The 18,064-nt window shown below is 46.8% G+C and overlaps 1 protein-coding gene across 1 annotated transcript in view; it reads left to right on the forward strand.

Moving 5' to 3' along the window:
* Positions 1-622: 622 nt before the first annotated feature.
* Positions 623-18,064, forward strand: part of PRKG1 (protein kinase cGMP-dependent 1) — a 526,334-nt gene continuing 508,892 nt past the window's right edge. Inside the window, exon 1 of the mRNA XM_072869342.1 lies at positions 623-1,028. Within this exon, the coding sequence (XP_072725443.1) occupies positions 763-1,028 (266 nt within the window). The 5' untranslated portion in view covers positions 623-762. The remainder of the gene's footprint in view (positions 1,029-18,064) is intronic.

The raw sequence follows: 18,064 nt of genomic DNA on the forward strand, positions 1-18,064 counted from the left end.
GGATGTGGAGTCCTTGATGGGGAGGGATACAGGTGCCCAAGAGGGGTGGGATGTGGGGTGCTCCAGCGAGGAGGTACACAGGGATGTCCTGGCAGGGAGGGATGCAGGCTGGCATGTAGGATACCCCGGCAAGGACAGAGGTCGGGTACTCCAGGGATGAGGGATGGGGATACCTGGGAGGGACTGGGGTGCTGAGGAGGGGAGCGACGAGGGGTAATGCAGCAGCATGGGTTGTGGGGTGACCCGGGGAGTGGGATGCTGAGCTCCCGGGAGAGAGGGCCGGGCAGGGCGGGGGGCGGCTCCACGTGGCTCATTAGCAGAAGGCAATTTAATATTTATGAAGTGCTCTTGTTTGAATCCCAAGTCTTCGGCTCCAGTTACAAGGAGCTGCGTCACCCTCCGATCACATGGTAATTGTTGCTATTTCCAGGATCCCAGCCTCGCAGAGTGGCACAAAAGCTCTTTCCCCTTTTCTTGTCTCCCCCCTCCCCCCCTTTTCCCTTATTTCTTTGTTTTTTGGGGGTGTTTTTTCCCCCCTCCTGGTTTCCCGCTCGCCGGCTGCCGGCAGAACGCAGGGCAGCGTTTGGGGATGCCGGGGCCGTTGCCCTGACCCGGGGCGGGCAGGAGCCGCGCCCCCCCCGCCCCTCTCCCGGGGAGCGGATCCGGCCGCTGCCGCGGCGGCTGTGAGCGGTTCCTCGATGAGAACTGCCCGGCCTGGCCCGAGACTCACTCGGCACTAGCGGCGGGGGGGGCACCCCCAAAATGACCGAGCTCGAAGGGGACTTCACCAAGCTGCTGCTGCTGAAGGAAGAGCGGATCAAGGAGCTGGAGCGGCGCTTGGGGGAGAAGGACGAGGAGATCCAGGAGCTGCGCCGGCGGCTGCACAAATGCCAGTCGGTGCTGCCGGCCCCCAGCCCGCACATCGGGCCCCGCACCACCCGGGCGCAGGGCATCTCGGCCGAACCGCAGACCTACCGCTCCTTCCACGACCTCCGCCAGGCTTTCCGCAAGTTTACCAAGGCCGAGAGGTAGGGAGGGACACCACCACCCCACCACACCCCCCCGCCAAAACCCTTCCCGAGTGGGGTGGCCGGGAGGGAGGCGGCGGGACACCGCATCCCCCCCCGCCTCGGGTCCCCGGAGAAGCGGCATCAATCGTGCCCGGGGGGGCTGGAGGAAGTGCCCGGGCGCATTAGGGGCTTTCAGCCGCCGGGAAGGAGCCCTGCGGGGGATCGGATAACCCATTACCGGCGGCCCGGCCCCCTTCCATTCCCCGCCGCGGCTCCGCTCCGACTCCCCGGGGGGATGCTCGGCCGGGGGGGGGCTGGGAGGATCCGGCGGAGCGGGAGGCGGCGGTGCCTCTCCGGCGCTGGGAAAAGTTTGCAGCGGGGCCGGGAAGTTGTTTGGCCGCCGCCCGAGAGCCAGCCCCGGGCGGGCAGCACCCACTCGCCCGCCCACCCCATCCCCTGGGCAGGTGCTGCCCCCCCCCCCCCCCCCGGTCCCCCTTTCCTGACCCCATTCTCTCAACGTGCTCCCCAAAAACTAAAGCCCACGCTCCTCCGCCCGTGAGCTTTGCACCGGTGCTTTGCCTCCGTTTTCGTTGGGGGGGAGCGTGGAGTCTGCATCACTCAGCCTGGGGTCTCAGGGATTTTCAAATGCGTGACTCCGTTGCCTTAAGACACCGTGTGAAAACGGGGGAGCGCGGCGCTCCTCCGGCTCCCGGGGGATTTTGAGTGTGACGGGGAAGTTGCTGTGGGAGCGCACGAGTTCCGTGCGACTGCAGCGCGCGGGACCCAGCGTCACCCTCCTTTCGGCAGAAGCTGTCACTGACGCTCGCCGAATAAGAGGCGGTCTGATTTCTTCCATGCATAGCAATCTATTTCAGCAAAATCATTCCTGGACAATATTTCTCGTAGCCGGGTGTAGTTGGGTGTGGATCCACACCGCTCTCCTCAATCTTCTCACAAAATGTGCCTTGCCATCACCCAGACCAAACTCCTGCCCTTTCCTCCACAGTTATCCCCTGCCCTTCATTAATGAGATTATTACTCATTCAAAGATAAATGAGGAGCGCTTGGCTTTGGGCTTTTTTATTATTATTATTCTTTTTCCTGACTGTATGGGGTGATTTAATAAAACAAACTGCTATGCCCAGAGAGGTATGTGACTTGTCCTTCCCTGGGTTAGTGCATCCCTTTGCACCCCCTGCCTGAAGCATAGGCCACGTATTGTGGCCAGAGAAGAAACCCAGGTCCAACTTTTTCCTTTGCCGCTGCTTTTTTTGAAGGCTGTGATTGTCCTGAGCCCCGATTACTGTAGGGGAAGGTGACAGCGACCTGGCACCTGCGGTAACGGCAGGGACCCTGGTGCACGCCCACGTATAACTCATTTAGGAGTTATTAAACCTGCTCACAGCTCTAGCGAGGCTTAATCCTTGCCTGAGACTTTCCCCTGCTGTTCCCAGCTTGGGCTGGCAGGCCAGCGCCAGAAAACGCTGCATCTGTGTGATGTTGTGAAGGTTGTTTGCCCCGTCCTGCATCGTTCCCATCACCCAGACATGTTGTTTCAGTGTGCAGGAAAAACTCTTTGTGGGGCCTGTGGGCATTTCCCATCACCCTCCAGGCTGGCACTTCATCCCCTGGCATCTTCCCATACCTCGGCCTCACTCGTGGTAGCCATGACAATGGTAACCAAGCCAGTTTGGGATTGCTCTCGGGTTTTAATTAAGGTCTGCTTAATTCTCTTCCGTCTCATTGCTGGAAGAGTGATGGGCAGCTGCACGGTGTACCGAACACACTGTACCCACAACCTGCCTTTTTTTTCCTTTATTGCCCCATATTAATACCCACCAGTGGGTTAAATAAACTTGGTTTTTGCAGGTGGTGTCTTGCCTGTCGATGTGGTTCCAGGTTGCTGCTATGGCATCCTGGGCACTGGGGGTAAAAGGGCTTTGCTGCAGTCGTCTTCTGCCAAGAGGATGACAATGTTTCCCAGTTTTTGATGCCGACCAGAGGTATAAGTGGGTCTGTCTGGTGCCAGCTCCCTTTAATGTCTCTGTGGGTTTCTCTGGCTTTTTCATCTAAAAACTGCTGACAGCATTTTGGCTAATTTATTTATGGGGGTAACTTTTAGGCCTATAACAGTCTCCTGCCTGTGTTTTAGTGGCAGCAGCTGATAGCATCATCTAAACTGTTCATCCCACAAGTCTTCAGGTCCCTGAGAGGTTGGAGGTGGGTAATACATCTTTTCTGAAACCCAGAGACAACTTCCATATCATAAAAACCCTAATATGATGTTTAGACCTGTTTGTTTTGTGCATTGATTTCAAATTAATGCCGATAGAAATGTTTTTATCCAGGTTCAGGATCAACCTTCAAGTGCTTTTTCATCTCTGAAGATAAAGATATAGCTATCGACAGTGTAATTAATTTTATTTAGGGCAAGCTTGTCTGTAATATACACTGACATTTAAAACTCTCAAGAAGTTGAAACTAGTAAATGGGGTGATAGAACCTCAAAAAGTAGTTAAATCCCAGCTGAAAGCAGAAAATAGAGTTTGTCTCTGGCAATATGTTGTGCCTCTTGTAACCCATCTCTGTAATGTGTAGCAGGGTCAAAGTTTTAAAGACTTGCAAAGATCCAAAGAAAAGGGCTGTGAAAATAGAAAGGTATCTTTTGTCTGGAAGTGTGTTTTTATGCTGTTATTCCTCCTGATAACTTAATTGCATAGATTTTAATGGAAGAAAGCAAAGCATTTATACGTAGATGGTCACATGTATCTGATGTAAATCAGACTTTTTTTCCAAAACAATCAGGACACTGCCACATTCTATGTCTGTTTTTCAAAATATAATTCTTCCCTGTTGTTTTCTTGATCCGTTCCTGCTAGCGGAGATTTGTGTAGAGGAAAGAGACAAAATTCTTGTAAATGATTCATGAATTTATGTTTGGTCAGTGAGTTTTGATTCACTTGTACCTAAATCTGATAGGTGTTTCAGATCATACACAAATTTGACGTTGTCTGATACCGCATCTGGCAGGTGCTTATTGTGATATAAAGAAGGAAAAATAATTTGTCATTGTTTTTTCTAGAGCGGTAAGAGCCATCTGCAGCGTGACTGGATGATACAGCAATCGAGGCACTTTGCTAATGCCTCGGAAAGCGGTTCCTAGGAAGTGATCTCCCTAGTTACTAAGCAAAGGCTCTGCTACGGCCTGAGTGCTGTAAATGATAAATGATGCAAAAAGTAAATGCTGAGGTATACTCAAAGCATTTGGCTAGGACTAACAGCCAGATAAAGACCATGGGGATTTTCAAAACTGCCTCGGTCCTGCGGTGAGGTGCTTTTTGAAAACCCAAGGGGTGCTAATCTGTGGGTTTTCAGCATCTGAAGATGCTTCATGCCACATGAATGATTGACGTGAGCCATAATCCCTGTCTTTTAAATCGTCTTCTTGGTAAATTCCAGCAACTGCGTTCTTTAATTCAGAGGTGCAATATCTAATTCCAGCTTAATCCTGCTTATTGGGGTTGACAAGCCTTATTTGAACAAGGGTGATGCTAAATTACTTTGGAAACTGTTAAATCTTTTGAAATAGCAACTAAATCTTTGCTGGTATTAATGTGCCAGAGTCACGACTAAAAGGCAGTCACAGCCATATAAACAATTACGGTTTACGTGTGTGATTTATATCCTCAACTTTGCAAATTTGGTTTGGACTATTCCATCTCTGTGTTTTTCCGCATCAGTTTGTATCTGGCACCGTGTTATAGATTCAGTCTCAGCATCATTTAAGAGAAGCGATGAGTTTCCTCACCCTGTTCTCAATAACTTACCCATCCTTCCTTGCTGCACCAGCTAACTTTGTCTGCAACTTTTTAATGGGTTTTCCCCTCTTTTACTTTATTTTGGGAAGTGTTTGCCACAAGATGGCAGTGGGGTCTAACGTTCAAGGTGAGGTATTGGGGTGTATTGTGGTTTCAGCTTCACAACCCTGCCCTAGTCGTCCTGCAGATTGTTTTCCAGATGAAAACCTGGCATGAATCTATCATTTTCCCCCCTTCCACCTTGTCTGAGGTGGGCTGTGTTGGGAGGGCTGTGTTGCTGAGAGTGTGTGTTCACCCATGGTGTTTAAACTCAGTATTAAAGGCTTCAGGTGGTCTATACAGTACTGTGGATGGAGGATTGGAGCAGATGCTCTCAACTTTATATAGTTCCTGGCTCCAACGCTTGCAATAAGCTGGTGTTTGATGGCAGGATCAACCCATCTCATGGCTGCTGAAATCGGGCTTCGGGTACTGCTCAGGCCAGGACTGACCATGCAGAGGATAAAAACTGGGAAATCGGGGAGGTCTCTAGTCCAAAACTCAAGGCAAGGTTATCCTTAAAGCTGGACCGGGCTGCTTGGACTGCACCAGCCTACAGCAAAGGGATCCCCTGCATGACCTTGTGCTTCTCCATCACTTCTCCCTCCCCCATAACACAGTTTTGGCTTACAGCTTCCTGCTGTGGCAGTCTCTACCACCCCTGGAGCTGGGGAAGGCTGGTCCGTTGGTGGCTTCACCCATGCTTTGCTTCAAGCACCCCAAGCATGGCAAGAGAGAGTTTCTCCCTCCCTGGGGCAGCTGGGGCTGTGCCGCTTCCTCCCTCAGCCCTCATTCTGGGAACTCAGCTCCCAGCCGGGTGGCTGAGTTGCGTTAATTTAGACATGATCTCATCATTTGCCAGCCACTAAAGCAATATCGATCCTGCATTTGGCCTCCATGTGAAAAACAACCCAACTGCTTCCCTGGTACCTGTAATCACCGTCCCTCGAGGCCTTGGGAGGCTGGAAAATGAGTTTTATTTTTTTACTATTGGGGGGCAAATGTGTAACCTGCTGCAAATGTGTAACACTTCAGTTATGTTAAGAACAGCCTTTAAGCTAGGGAAAGGACATTTTGGGACCATAGCTCATCTAATATTTGATACCGTTAAGCAGCTATGCCTTAAATAGTTTAAACAGGCACATTTTGCTGTCTCAGAGTCCTCTGTGTGTCTGCTATTTCTCTTTAGCAGTATCTCTCTAAGAATCAGCATCACTTTCCAAAGCTCAGAGGAAGGGTGGACAGCAGTAATTTTGACATTAATTACTACCCTAAAAAATGCTTCTGTTCCCTCATTTACCCATTACTGATCTGCTCCCATCTGCTCCCGGCGTGCTGTGACAGCACATTCCTGGGATGCTTTATCCCTGGGTGATTGACACAGAATATCATAAGGATTTTATTAGGTTAAATTACATTGGCATAGGAAGAATTAATGCTGCTCTCGTTTCTTGTAGTGTTGGTAGCGCATCACTGGCCCAAAGAGAGAGGAAAATACGAAGGAGGGAAGTCTGACTAGGTGTTATTTAACTTGGGGATAGCCAGAAAATATTGCAAAGGGAGTGATTGAAATGGGAGCCAGACTCTGGTTGGTCAATCTCCTCTCTAATTATTTGGTTGGAGCAACTTAAGTCTGTGGTGTGAAGCAGTGAAGGATATTGAGTGAAGTTTGGAGACAAGTGGGTTGTTGCATGCCATAGGAAGATGTACAGCATGGGTCATTGGTCCCTCAAGAGGGCTGAGGTCTGTAAAATAAGCGGAAGGATTTTAGAGAGAGAGAGGAGCAAATGTTTATGGTTAATCAATTGAAACCATTTCCCTTCTTTTAATTTTTAATGGGCTGAAGTTACCGCTCCCCTCTCCCTAGGCATTGCTTTCCTTCGGCTCATGGGAGACCTGAAATGTGAGCCACAACATGGGGAAATCACGCTCCCAAAGGGCATCGGATGGCACCTCTCTGCTGGGTACGGCTAGGTGTCTGTCTGTCACCAGCAGGCCTGGCAACTGACACCACCTTTTCCGACACCACCTTTTCCATCGTATCCATTTGGCGCTTCCTTGTGGGCAGAACAGCATCACTGCTACAACAGCACAAGTGAGACACAGGACCCTTTTTGTCCTCCAATTGGGCTTTGCCTTTCACCTCCTGCAAAAATAATATCAAACATATATTTATTTATATATAAAATAATAATTAAAAAATAGATTATTTGATGTGATCCCTGGCCCTTGTGAAAAAGGACAGGCAAGATGGCAGAATTAAAAATTTTCCAGGTGGTTTTTAATGAAAACTTGAAATATTTGGCTTCACTATTTATTGCTCGGTTTTGCACCGAGGAAAGCCTACAACACCATGACACAACATCCCAAACCTGACAGTCACCATCATGGCTAATGGTCTGCGCATCACCTGCTGGCTCTCAGCACCCTCATACCACCAACGTGCTGCGCAGGGGGTGACTACATGGTCCCCGGGGGCAGGATCAGGCCTGGGATGGGCAAGGGATGAGCTGCCGCTGCTCATCCCCAGCTGACGCAGAGTTGTTCCCAGTGGCGTCATCGCGAATTCTTCCTTCTGCCTATTTTTAAATGCCTCAAGTCATGAGGCTTTCGGTGCCTCCCTTGGGGGACTAAACCGCAGGCAGACAGATTTTCAGGCAGCTGCCAGATTACTGTATAACCCACCTTCTGCCAGCCCAGAGCTTGCCTGCTTTGGTTATGAATCCCTGAAAATGTGATTACATACAAGCTTTAAACCTATAGCTGCGCTCCCAAGCAAGGTCATAACTGCTTTTTTTTCTCTCAGATCTTTGATGCGAGCTCATTTTAAAAAAATATAAAAGGGTGACATGATCTAGCAAACGCATTGTCTTATTTTTCCACAGCAGTTTGTGGAAAATGCTTGATTTGGAGAAAAAAAGGGTCCTGTGTCTCACTTGCCACTGCATTTTTAAAAGTATGCCTACATCTATGCACTATATGGTATTGTAAACTGCTTGGCCACTGTCATTCTTTATATGGCTTCTTTTTAGTCACAGCAAGTGTCATTTTTGTCAGAACTGCACCATGGAAAAGGTAATTCTCTAGTGAAAATCCCCCAGGTGGTGAAGTGCATCAAAGTAAAATGAGATTGAAAGGACTAAAATAAGACTGTGAGTCCCTCTTTGCAGCTTTACTAATGAGAAACTTCGGAAAAAAGCCTTCACAAGATATCCACTCGGTTGCCTGCGGAGCTGATGCAGGTCCTGGAAAATATCTAACAGCTTGGCAAGGAGCTTCTTAAAGAACTTTACCCTCCGCCGTGACATCCTGGCTGGAAAAGATGAGGACTGCTTTTTTTAATAGGGTTTTTCTACATTTTGCTCATGGATGTTCTTTGAGCATATTTGTTTCATTAGTAATAAAACCCTGTAGTCACAAATGAAGCATGTGCATGTGACAAAGCATGTGCATGTGAAGGAGATGCTAAAAAAGCCAGAGGGAGGGAGGCAGGCTAAGCTCAGGACCGCGTGTGCGGTAGCAGGAGCTAGGATGCTACAGACCCAACTGTGGGGATCTGCAAGCACAAATGGTGATGCTTATATTTTTGGATCAAATTCACATTTGGGGCAAAGCCCAAGCTTTGTGCAAATTACTACAAGAGAGGAGGAACAAACCTCTCCAGTAGTGCAATCAAATCTCTTGGCTGTGTCCAGTGGGATCTTGAGAGGTGGAAAGATCAGGTGGTGGTCATGTACCTGAGTGAGAAAGGGACGCTCTGAGTCAGCACCCAAATCTGTCTGCCAATGCTGTAGCTTGTGGGCTCTTCATCCTCAGCATCTGCCCTGACTCACCTGGACACAGCCCTGAGCAACCAGCTGTAGCTGCAATGTTGGCTGTGCTGAGAGCAGAGGGTCTCTGCTCCCAGAGGCCCTCCAAATCTTTTTGGGGTCTCTGAGATGCCGGTGGCTTAGTGCTCCTGAGTGATGAGCTCTTTGAAGGCAAATCTGCCAGCAAGGTGGTTGTGGCTGTACCCAGACCTCATGGCAACAGCATCAACCAAAGCTTGGGTAGTCTGGGAGAGCAGAGATGCCATGTAGCCAGAAAGGCACAATCCTGGATTTGGTGCAGGCTTGAGTGACATCCTGGAGAGGCTGTGACCAGGACTAGGTCTGGTGTCCCCTAGTAACTTCCCCCTCTGCTGCTCCCCAGTAACATCCCGCTCTGCTGCCTCCACTAGCTTCAGTTTTGATTGCTTGTCGATGATGAGATTCATGAGATCTGCTTAGTTATGAAATGGCTTCCTCTCTTCCCAGGAAGAAGTTTGAATACATCCCAGAAAACTTGTGTCAAGGGAAAATGTTTCACTGTAGCACAAACTGATTTAAACAACGTCAGGCTAAATAAAAATGTGCATTTGAATCCTTCTCTGCTGTTGAGCCTAGCTGTATGATAAGAACACCCATTGGTTTTTGGGGAGCCTTTTGCAATGCACTCCAATGCATTCAATTCCAGTGTAACAGAGCAGGTATAACTTTTCATTTAGTTTAAACATCAATTAGAACAGGAAATTACATATAGTCCTAAAATAGAGCTGATGGCTTTCCTGAAAGGCGACGAGCTCTGAAGGACACGCCGAAGCAGCTTCATGTTGCATTTCCCCTCCCAAGAGATGCTGCTGTGTCTCTGAAAGAGTGAGGGTCCATTAAAATTGTCCATTAAAGATGTGAGGAGTGTTGTATACTGTTATATACACTGGAGCAGGATGGCCTGCTCTCTCTAGGACTTGGAAACCTTTCTATATTTTACAGGGCAAATATATCAAGTGGAGCTTTAATAGAGGCACATTATGGATAGCATGTACTGGTACAGCAGCAGGTGAACATGATATTAAAGTCTTCCTGACCTGTGGTGATGTACGATTTGGGTTGGAGATGGTAGAAAAATGAAAGCTGAAGATGTAACTAAGCATAAAGGAAGTTTTACCTCCTGTTTGACTTAAATCAGTTTTATTTTGCACTCCTCTGATATTGTCTTTCTTTGAGCAGTTGTGGTTTTGAGACTTACTGGTATGTAGAATGGGGTAAGACATATACTTGTGATGTCCTTGTAGCAGTAAATTAAAATCTGCATGCGATATCATCATTACTTAATTTCTTTAAACTCTTTAATGCTTCATGTGCTGAGGATTGGCTCAAGATCCATGCTCTGTATTATTTAACCTCTGGTGTATGAAAGTGGGAAGGATAACTGGGGATAATTTCTTGAGCAGGTAATATGCTGAGATCCCAAACAAATATACCCAAATCCTCTGAATGGCTTAACGTGTGTGCCAAAATTTGGGTGTACAGTAGATGTCTGTGGTGTAATTATTAAGCCAAAATGCAACTTTAATAACTGGAATTGGTGGGTGTAGCAGGAAGGGGTCCCTTAAGAAACACATCCTGAAGGGTGTCTTCCAGTTAGGCTGTTTTTAATGGTTTGAAGGCATGTCAGAAGCGACTATGGTGCAGAGAAAGATATGAGGAGAGATACTATGCTTCGAATAAGGCTGGTGGAGAGTTGCTAGACTGTATCACTTAAGAATTTATCTATTAAAAAAAAGCTAGAAGGAGTAAATACATCCAACATTCCCTCTTGCTAAAGTCCGTGGTTTTCTTGAAAGTCAAAAGAAAATAAATCTGTGCACTGAGAGGACTGTTGTGGAAATACGGTGAGCATGGAAAAGTTAGATTTACAGTAATTTGGAAAGGTGGCATGGTGAAAAGCTGTGAAAGAGCAAACAGCTCTTGAGAAGCTTGGGTGGGTAACTCTGCTTTATAAAATTGCTCTGCAATTATTAGAGGGCAGTTTTGTCCTGTGTCTATAGGAATGTGCCCAGTGCTTTGGGGCTGTGATGGACTTTAATATGGCTCAGTCGCAAGAAAACCTTTTATTTTTGCCATCGGGGGGAAGTGGCTCCCAGCTGGGTTGGGATCATTACTGCAGTCACGAGCAGAAGAAAACGCAGGCTGCAGCGTGGCAGAGAGTATTTTTTGTAAAATAACTGGAAAGTTGCTTTAGTCTGGCAGACACGGGGGAAAATGCTGGCAATAACAAGGCTGTGTCTCCAAGGGTACTCCGAGGCATTTTTGCTTTTCATCTCCCAGCACTTTTCACTGGAGGGCAGTGGTGTCTGAGGAGATGACTGGAAGAAGAAAACCACAGATAAAGAACATGGCATAGCTCCTGGGCGACTAATACAACACATGCTTGAGACACTGAGCATGTCATTGAGGATTAGAGTGAGGATTTTATTATTTAAGGGTATTTCCTTGTCTTGCGTTACTTTAGAGTCACATCTCGTATCTGGGTGATGCTGGGTATGTCATTCCTGTCCCCATCACTGCACCATGCAACACCGTGCTGACTGCATCAACGATGCTGTGGAGGATGGGTTGCAAGCACACCCCTCTGCCTCAGTTTCCCTGCCTGGACACCCAGAGGGCTTATGTGGCCCAGCCACATGAAAATAAGAAAAACGAAGCCATTTGTTAAATTTATGTAACGGGTAGAAGGTGATAAGTGTGGGAGAGTAGAATGAGCTCACCTTGATGAACCGCTGGAAGAGCAGCAAGAGCAGCGATCTGTACTTCAGCATCCAGAAATGAGCTGCACATGGGATGTCTCCAACCCACCCTCGTCCATTTAATGAAAGCATTTCCTGGTGTAGCCCTGAAGTTGGCCAGCTGAGGGCCACCAAAGTATGAAGAAAGCAGAGACAACCTGGACATTTCTGTCCAACAGCTTCATTTCTGCATGCAAAGTCTGAGCTTGTTCACTGCAGTCAAGGGAGGAGAAGGTGCTATTTTGGGGCAATTTGGCTGTGTGTATTCAGCATGGACCATATCTACAGGCTTTGTCTCGCTAGTGTGCAGTGAGCACTGGGATGTTTCCCATTGCCATGGGCTCTTTTAAATCTTGCAGTGCAGGTGAAATATGTTGGGGTAACCCCAACCTTGATCTTTAGAAACCAGGGCCACAAATGCCTCCTTACCGCATGGTGCAGCTCTGCGGAGGCAGAAGGAGCATGGAAATCACTTGCTGTGCAGCTCTGGCCTGTTATCTGTTGCCCCCCTGTGCAACAGATTCCCCCCTTCTTTCTGCCAGTCCTTTCCTATTCTGCTTACACGGATGTGGTCTCTGAAGAGCTACAAGATGATGGAGTCACCACCATTAGCAGCTCCACCAGTGTCCTAGAGAAGGATTGAGAAGGTCGATAAAGAGCAGTATTTACACACTGTTGCAGATGACAGCTTGGCTGTTTTTAGATGATCATCAGAGGGCAACGAGAAGTGTTTGGCTTTTGTTTGGTTTTTTTTTTTTTTTAAATATAGAAATAATAGAATCATTAAGGTTGGAAAAGACCTTTAAGATCATCTAGTCCGTCAACCCAACACCTCCATGCCTACTAAACCATGTCCCGAAATGCCATATCTACTTGTTTTTTGAACTCCTCCAGGGATGGTGACTCCACCACCTCTCTGGGCAGCCTGTTCCAATGCTTGACCACCCTTTCAGTAAAGAAGTTTTTCCTAATATCCAATCTAAACCTCTCCTGACACAACTTGAGGCCATTTCCTCTCATTCTATCACTAGTTACGTGGGACAAGAGACCAACACCCACATCACTACAACCTCCTTTCCGGTAGTTGTAGAGAGCAATAAGGTCTCCCCTGAGCCTCCTTTTCTCCAGGCTAAACAACCCCAGTTCCCTCAGCCACTCCTCATAAGAGTTGTTCTCCAGACCCTTCACCAGCTTCGTTGCCCTTCTCTGGACACACTCCAGCAACTTAATGTCTTTCTTGTACTGAGGGGCCCAAAACTGAACGCAGTATTCGAGGTGCGGCCTCACCAGTGCCGAGTACAGGGGCATGATCACTTCCCTGCTCCTGCTGGCCACACTATTCCTGATACAAGCCAGGATGCTGTTGGCTTTCTTGGCCACCTGGGCAAGATATGAGCCACACTGCTGGCTCATATTCAGCCGGCTGTCAACCAACACCCCCAGGTCCTTTTCTGCTGGGCAGCTTTCCGGCCACTCTTCCCCAAGTCTGTAGCGTTGCATGAGGTTGCTGTGGCCCAAGTGCAGGACCCGACACTTGGCCTTGTTAAACCTCATACAATTGATCTCGGCCCATTGATCCAGCCTGTCCAGATCCCTCTGTAGAGCCTTCCTACCCTCGAGCAGATCGACAGTCCTGCCCAGTTTGGTGTCATCTGCAAACTTACTGAGGGTGCACTCAATCCCCTCATCCAGATCATTGATAAAGATATTAAACAAGACTGACCCCAAAACTGAGCCCGCTTGTGACCAGCCACCAACTGGATTTAAGTCCGTTCACCACAACTCTCTGGGCTCGGCCATCCAGCCAGTTTTTTACCCAGCGAAGAGTACACCTGCCTAAGCCATGAGCCACCAGCTTCTCTAGGAGAATGCTGTGGGAAACAGTGTCAATGGCTTTACTAAAGTCCAGGTAGATAACATCTGCAGCCTTTCCCTCATCTACTAGGCGGGTCACCTGGTCATAGAAGGAGATCAGGTTGGTCAAGCAGAACCATGCCTTTCAAGCTGGCTGGGCTTGATCCCCTGGTTGGCCTGCACATGCCTGTTGAGCACACTCAAGATGAACCGCTCCATAATTTTCCCTGGTACTGAGGTCAGGCTGACAGGCCTGTAGTTCCCCGGGTCCTCCTTCCAGCCCTTCTTGTAGATGGGTGTCACACTGGCAAGCCTCCAGTCATCTGGGACCTCCCCAGTTAGCCAGGACTGGTAAATGGTGGAGAGTGGCTTGGCAAGCTCCTCTGCCAGCTCCCTCAGTACTCTCAGGTGGATCCCATCTGGCCCCATAGACTTGTGAGTGTCCAGGTGGCATAGCAGGTCATTAACTGCTTCCTCCTGGATTATGGGGGGTTTATTCTGCTCTCTGTCCCTGTCTTCCAGCTCAGGGGGCTGAATTCCCTGGGGATAACTGGTCTGACTATTAAAGACTGAGGCAAAGAAGGCATTAAGTACCTCAGCCTTTTCCTCATCCTTGGTGGCAATGTTCCCCCCCGCATCCAATAATAACATAGAAAACAGAATTAGAGCTGAGGCAAGCATGACGGTTCAGCTTTCTCAGTAAGGGGCTGAGCTCTGGGCAGCTAAGCATGGCAAACTCAGTACACCATTTTGGTGTACTGTATTTTGGTGTACTGTATTTTGTATTTTGGAGGTGTGGCTCAGCCTCTGTTTAGAAAAATAATAAGCTATCTCAGCGAGTCAGAGCTGAAATCAGTCTAATTTTTGGCTAGAGACAAAACTTGAAAGCCTTGCTCTGCTTATTCAAGTGAAATCCATGGGGAGCCGGGCATTGTCATACCTGAATGAGAACTTCTGTGAAGATGACTGGCCATAAAATGGGCATTTGAAAACAAGCAAATGGCAGTGTATTTTCCTTCCCCCTCCTTTTTTTTTCTTCTCCTGTTGTCTTTTATTAAGAAAGTAGCAGTCATCCTGTACTTATCCAGAGACAATTTTAAATTTTCCTAAAAAAAGAGACTATTTTCCTATTCCTCAAATACCAAATTACTTTGGAATAATGAGAAAAAAATCTTGGACTTTAAAAAAAAAGAAAGCAGACTTTTAATTTTCTTTTCCTGTAAAGATAATATTGGGCAAGATCTAACTAGAGAAGTGTACCCTACAGACACAAGCAGTTTACTAGCACACTTGTCTCTGTTCATGTTCCTTTTATGACCAGAAATAAGTGTTAAGTAATAGCATGAGATCTTTCGTTTACTAATGTATTGGTTTATTTTGCAATTTGATCACTGATACAATAAAGTTGTTTAGAAGAGGATAATGGGATAGTTACCTCCTCAAAATAAGTATCTCCTGTTTTAAGTGTCTCACCTGGGTCTCAATATTTACCTGGCAGAAATGCATTTTCCTTTGCTGTGGCGTTCACCTACTAGCAAGCAGCTGCAGCTGCGTGCAGAGCAGGAGAGTCCTTCTTTGCAACATGATATTTGATCCCGGCTACCATAACCTACAATTAAGGAATTTTATTCCCAAGTCCATATTGGAGCTCCTGAAAAAGTCCCCAGGAATAATCAGCTTTCTGCTGAATTGGACTTGCCCACTTACTTGGCCCGTTACCCTCCATGTAGCTTGAATGGCTCTTAGGTTATGAAATTCAATTTTCCAGCATGGAGGTTTCTCTGTGTAGGCTGTGTATTTACTGTGTAATTGGGGTCAAATGGTGGAAAAATGGCTTTTTTTTTTGTTTTTAAAATGAATCAGTATTAACTTTTTGATGCTAAATGCAGAGAATCTTGGTGGTGATGCACGTTTTGTCCCTCTGGAGACAAGGGACAAACCTTGAGCACTTGAAGAAATGAGAAGTTTGAGCATGGCTGATGGCAACTGACCAGGACTCGATTTGGTATAGAAAAGAAGAAACAAGGAATAATTAAGCTCAGTGTAAATGGGGGAAATGCATGTTTTATGACAGTGGGGTACATTATGTTTGCTTAACCAGATATGGTTTATGTGAACGTTTCTACCACAATGAGGAGCAGGATGCTACAGTCTTGGAGAAATTGCTCATTACTTTTTGCTGCATCTGCTTTTAGACCATAGAGTTTAGCTTTGCAAACAGCAAAAACTTGGATAAGTGCAATAGTACCAGGTTACGGCAGATCTCTAGATCCATAAAAATGACTCGCCAGGAGGCTGGGTGTGAAGACAGAGCCGTAGAGCTTGTGCAAAGGGAAAGCAGCAGCAGCGATGAAGCACAGCAACGATACTTGTGGGTAACAGAAGAGGATGGAGAATAAATATGCATACAGTGATTGGATTCATTATGGCAAGTGTCAATAATGGTATATACACATGGGCAGTGGCTTGATGACAGTAAATGGGCGAGATGACTTGTTTCTTTTAGTAAATGGGAAAGCATCAGCTTATTAAAAAATAATGTTAGTGTCAGCAAAGGAATTGAAACAAGGATGAGGCTCAGACTGTAAATAAGGACAAATAAAGGCTATTTGTTGATGCAGCACAGCAATACACCATTTCCATTTCAGATTAAATCTTCCGTTTTACTTGGCAATAAGATGGATGGCTGGGGATGTGGCACTCGGCTGGGGGCTGGTATTTAGCTGGGGGCATGGTGAGGTTTAAGCTTATCCTTTTCACAAAGTCTTGCGGGCGGTTCTGATGGCATTTCAGCCTGAATGGAGGGAAAAAAATCCCAAGATCAGCTTTTAGAGGGAAAATTTTCATAGTTCCCTATAGAACAACATCCCAGGTGTTAGAGTGTTTTTATCAGTACGTTTGAAAGTGCTTTCCTTTGGAAGTGAATCTCTTTGCCCCCATTTTGCAGATGGGGAACGTGAATAGCTTACACAGGGTGAGTGTACTGGCTAGTAGCAGGGTCAGGAGGAGACCTGAGGTATCAATGGCATTTATGGACATCGTTCAAAAATGGAGCATTCCCCTGTAGCTGGGAAAGATGCATTTGCCCCATTTTGCCTCCTTTTTGTGTTTCCTTCTACTAGTGACAATGCATAGAGTGGGATTGCATGGAAACCTTAAAATTACTGTCTGTTTCAAATCTTTCCAAGTCATTTCTGATGCCCTGTTCTCCTTGGGTTTGGGCATCCATGAAGTGACATCTATTCATGTATAAGCCTAGAAGAAAGGCTCTGGCTTGCTGTGTGGGCTCTGCAGAGGTGAGATGCATACCCTGTCACAACTCACACCCTGGTGCAGCGAGGAGTCGCTTCTTCGGGAAGCAGGTTGTGTGAATGCCTGGGTAGACGATATGCTATCTTCGCAACTTTATTTCTGTCTTAAGCTGCCTCTGTAGCTCAGAAAAGGACTATTGAATATTGAAAAAAAAAAAAAAAGCAGCATAAAAGGCTTTTGCTTGGGGTTCCCCCCCCTCCATTCATTTTTCACACTTACTTTACAAAATCTGTGTCAAGGTAAAGAGTGAAATCTATGTTCCCTTTCATCGCGTTACATGTGGCTGGGGCTTTAACACGGTGTTTTGGCAGTCAGGCTCTCCCTGCCAGGAGCACGTTTCTTGCTTTGATCTGCAGTTTTATCAGATGCCCAATTTGAGGAAAGGACTGGATTGCTGTTTTGGAAACACGGACCAGAGTGATTGGTCTCCCTTGCAGAAATCCTGATGTTTTGCATCTTCTCTTTGCCACATAACAGTCCTGGGGGAGCAGAGAGGGCTGAAGCAAAATTGAAATTTGTCTCTCCCCTCCATGGCATTAAAATAATAATAAAAAGAATAAAAATTCAAAGTGAATGTTTTATCTTCTGGTGGGGAATCACTTGTGGCAGCTTCAACCAGAAGCTCGTTCCTCTCAGGAGGAGATGCTGGAAAAAATGGGTTGAGCTGGTGTGGGTGTTAGGGATATGAAATTTCTTACTCCATAAAACCATATGTTTGAGGGCAGAAGAGCAAAAATGCATGGGAAAGGGAAGTGGAAATGGTGTCACGGGTCAACTGAAGGCCAGTTTTACAGAAGTTTTGGTGCCTGATTAATCTCTTCTGACTCTGTTCAGTTAAATCTATCCTAAAGCATCAGTGAAGATAATCAGCTCATTGCAGAGACTATTTGCATCCAGAAGATGTTGAATCACTTGTGTCTCTCCCACCCAGCTCCTTCTGCTGCAGTTTATTATTAACTCTTGCACCTTTTTGATGGGGTTGACCCATAACCTGTAGTTGCTACTCCGATACCAGAGGGCAGGTACAACTGATTTCCATCTTCAACATTGGGTTTGTTGACTTCTGTATCAGGGAGGCTCCTCCTTCTCTTTCATTCTGTTGCTAAATATTAAGTAGCTAAAAATCAACTCTCTTTAAAAGGCTTTAAATAAAATGTGAAAATACGGGGAAAAAATTCACATTAATATATTGGTTGGTTGTCCACCAAAATTATGTCATTAATCTCCCCAACTAGTGTTTCTTCAATCGCTCTTGCCCAAGCAAGTATGTGAAACAGTCCATTTGAGCTGGTTTTTTTTCCTCACAATGACTATTCTTCTGACCCTGTTCTGTGTCTGTGATTCATTAGGAACTGGAAGCAGCAGTTATTTGCGTGGGCGTTGGATTTACTCGTCATGCAATCATTTTCACATTGTGAGGCATAATACGGAGCTGATAAAGTCCG

This window comes from Ciconia boyciana, chromosome 8 (assembly GCF_034638445.1).
Source record: "Ciconia boyciana chromosome 8, ASM3463844v1, whole genome shotgun sequence".
In the NCBI taxonomy this organism is placed as follows: Eukaryota; Metazoa; Chordata; class Aves; order Ciconiiformes; family Ciconiidae; genus Ciconia; species Ciconia boyciana.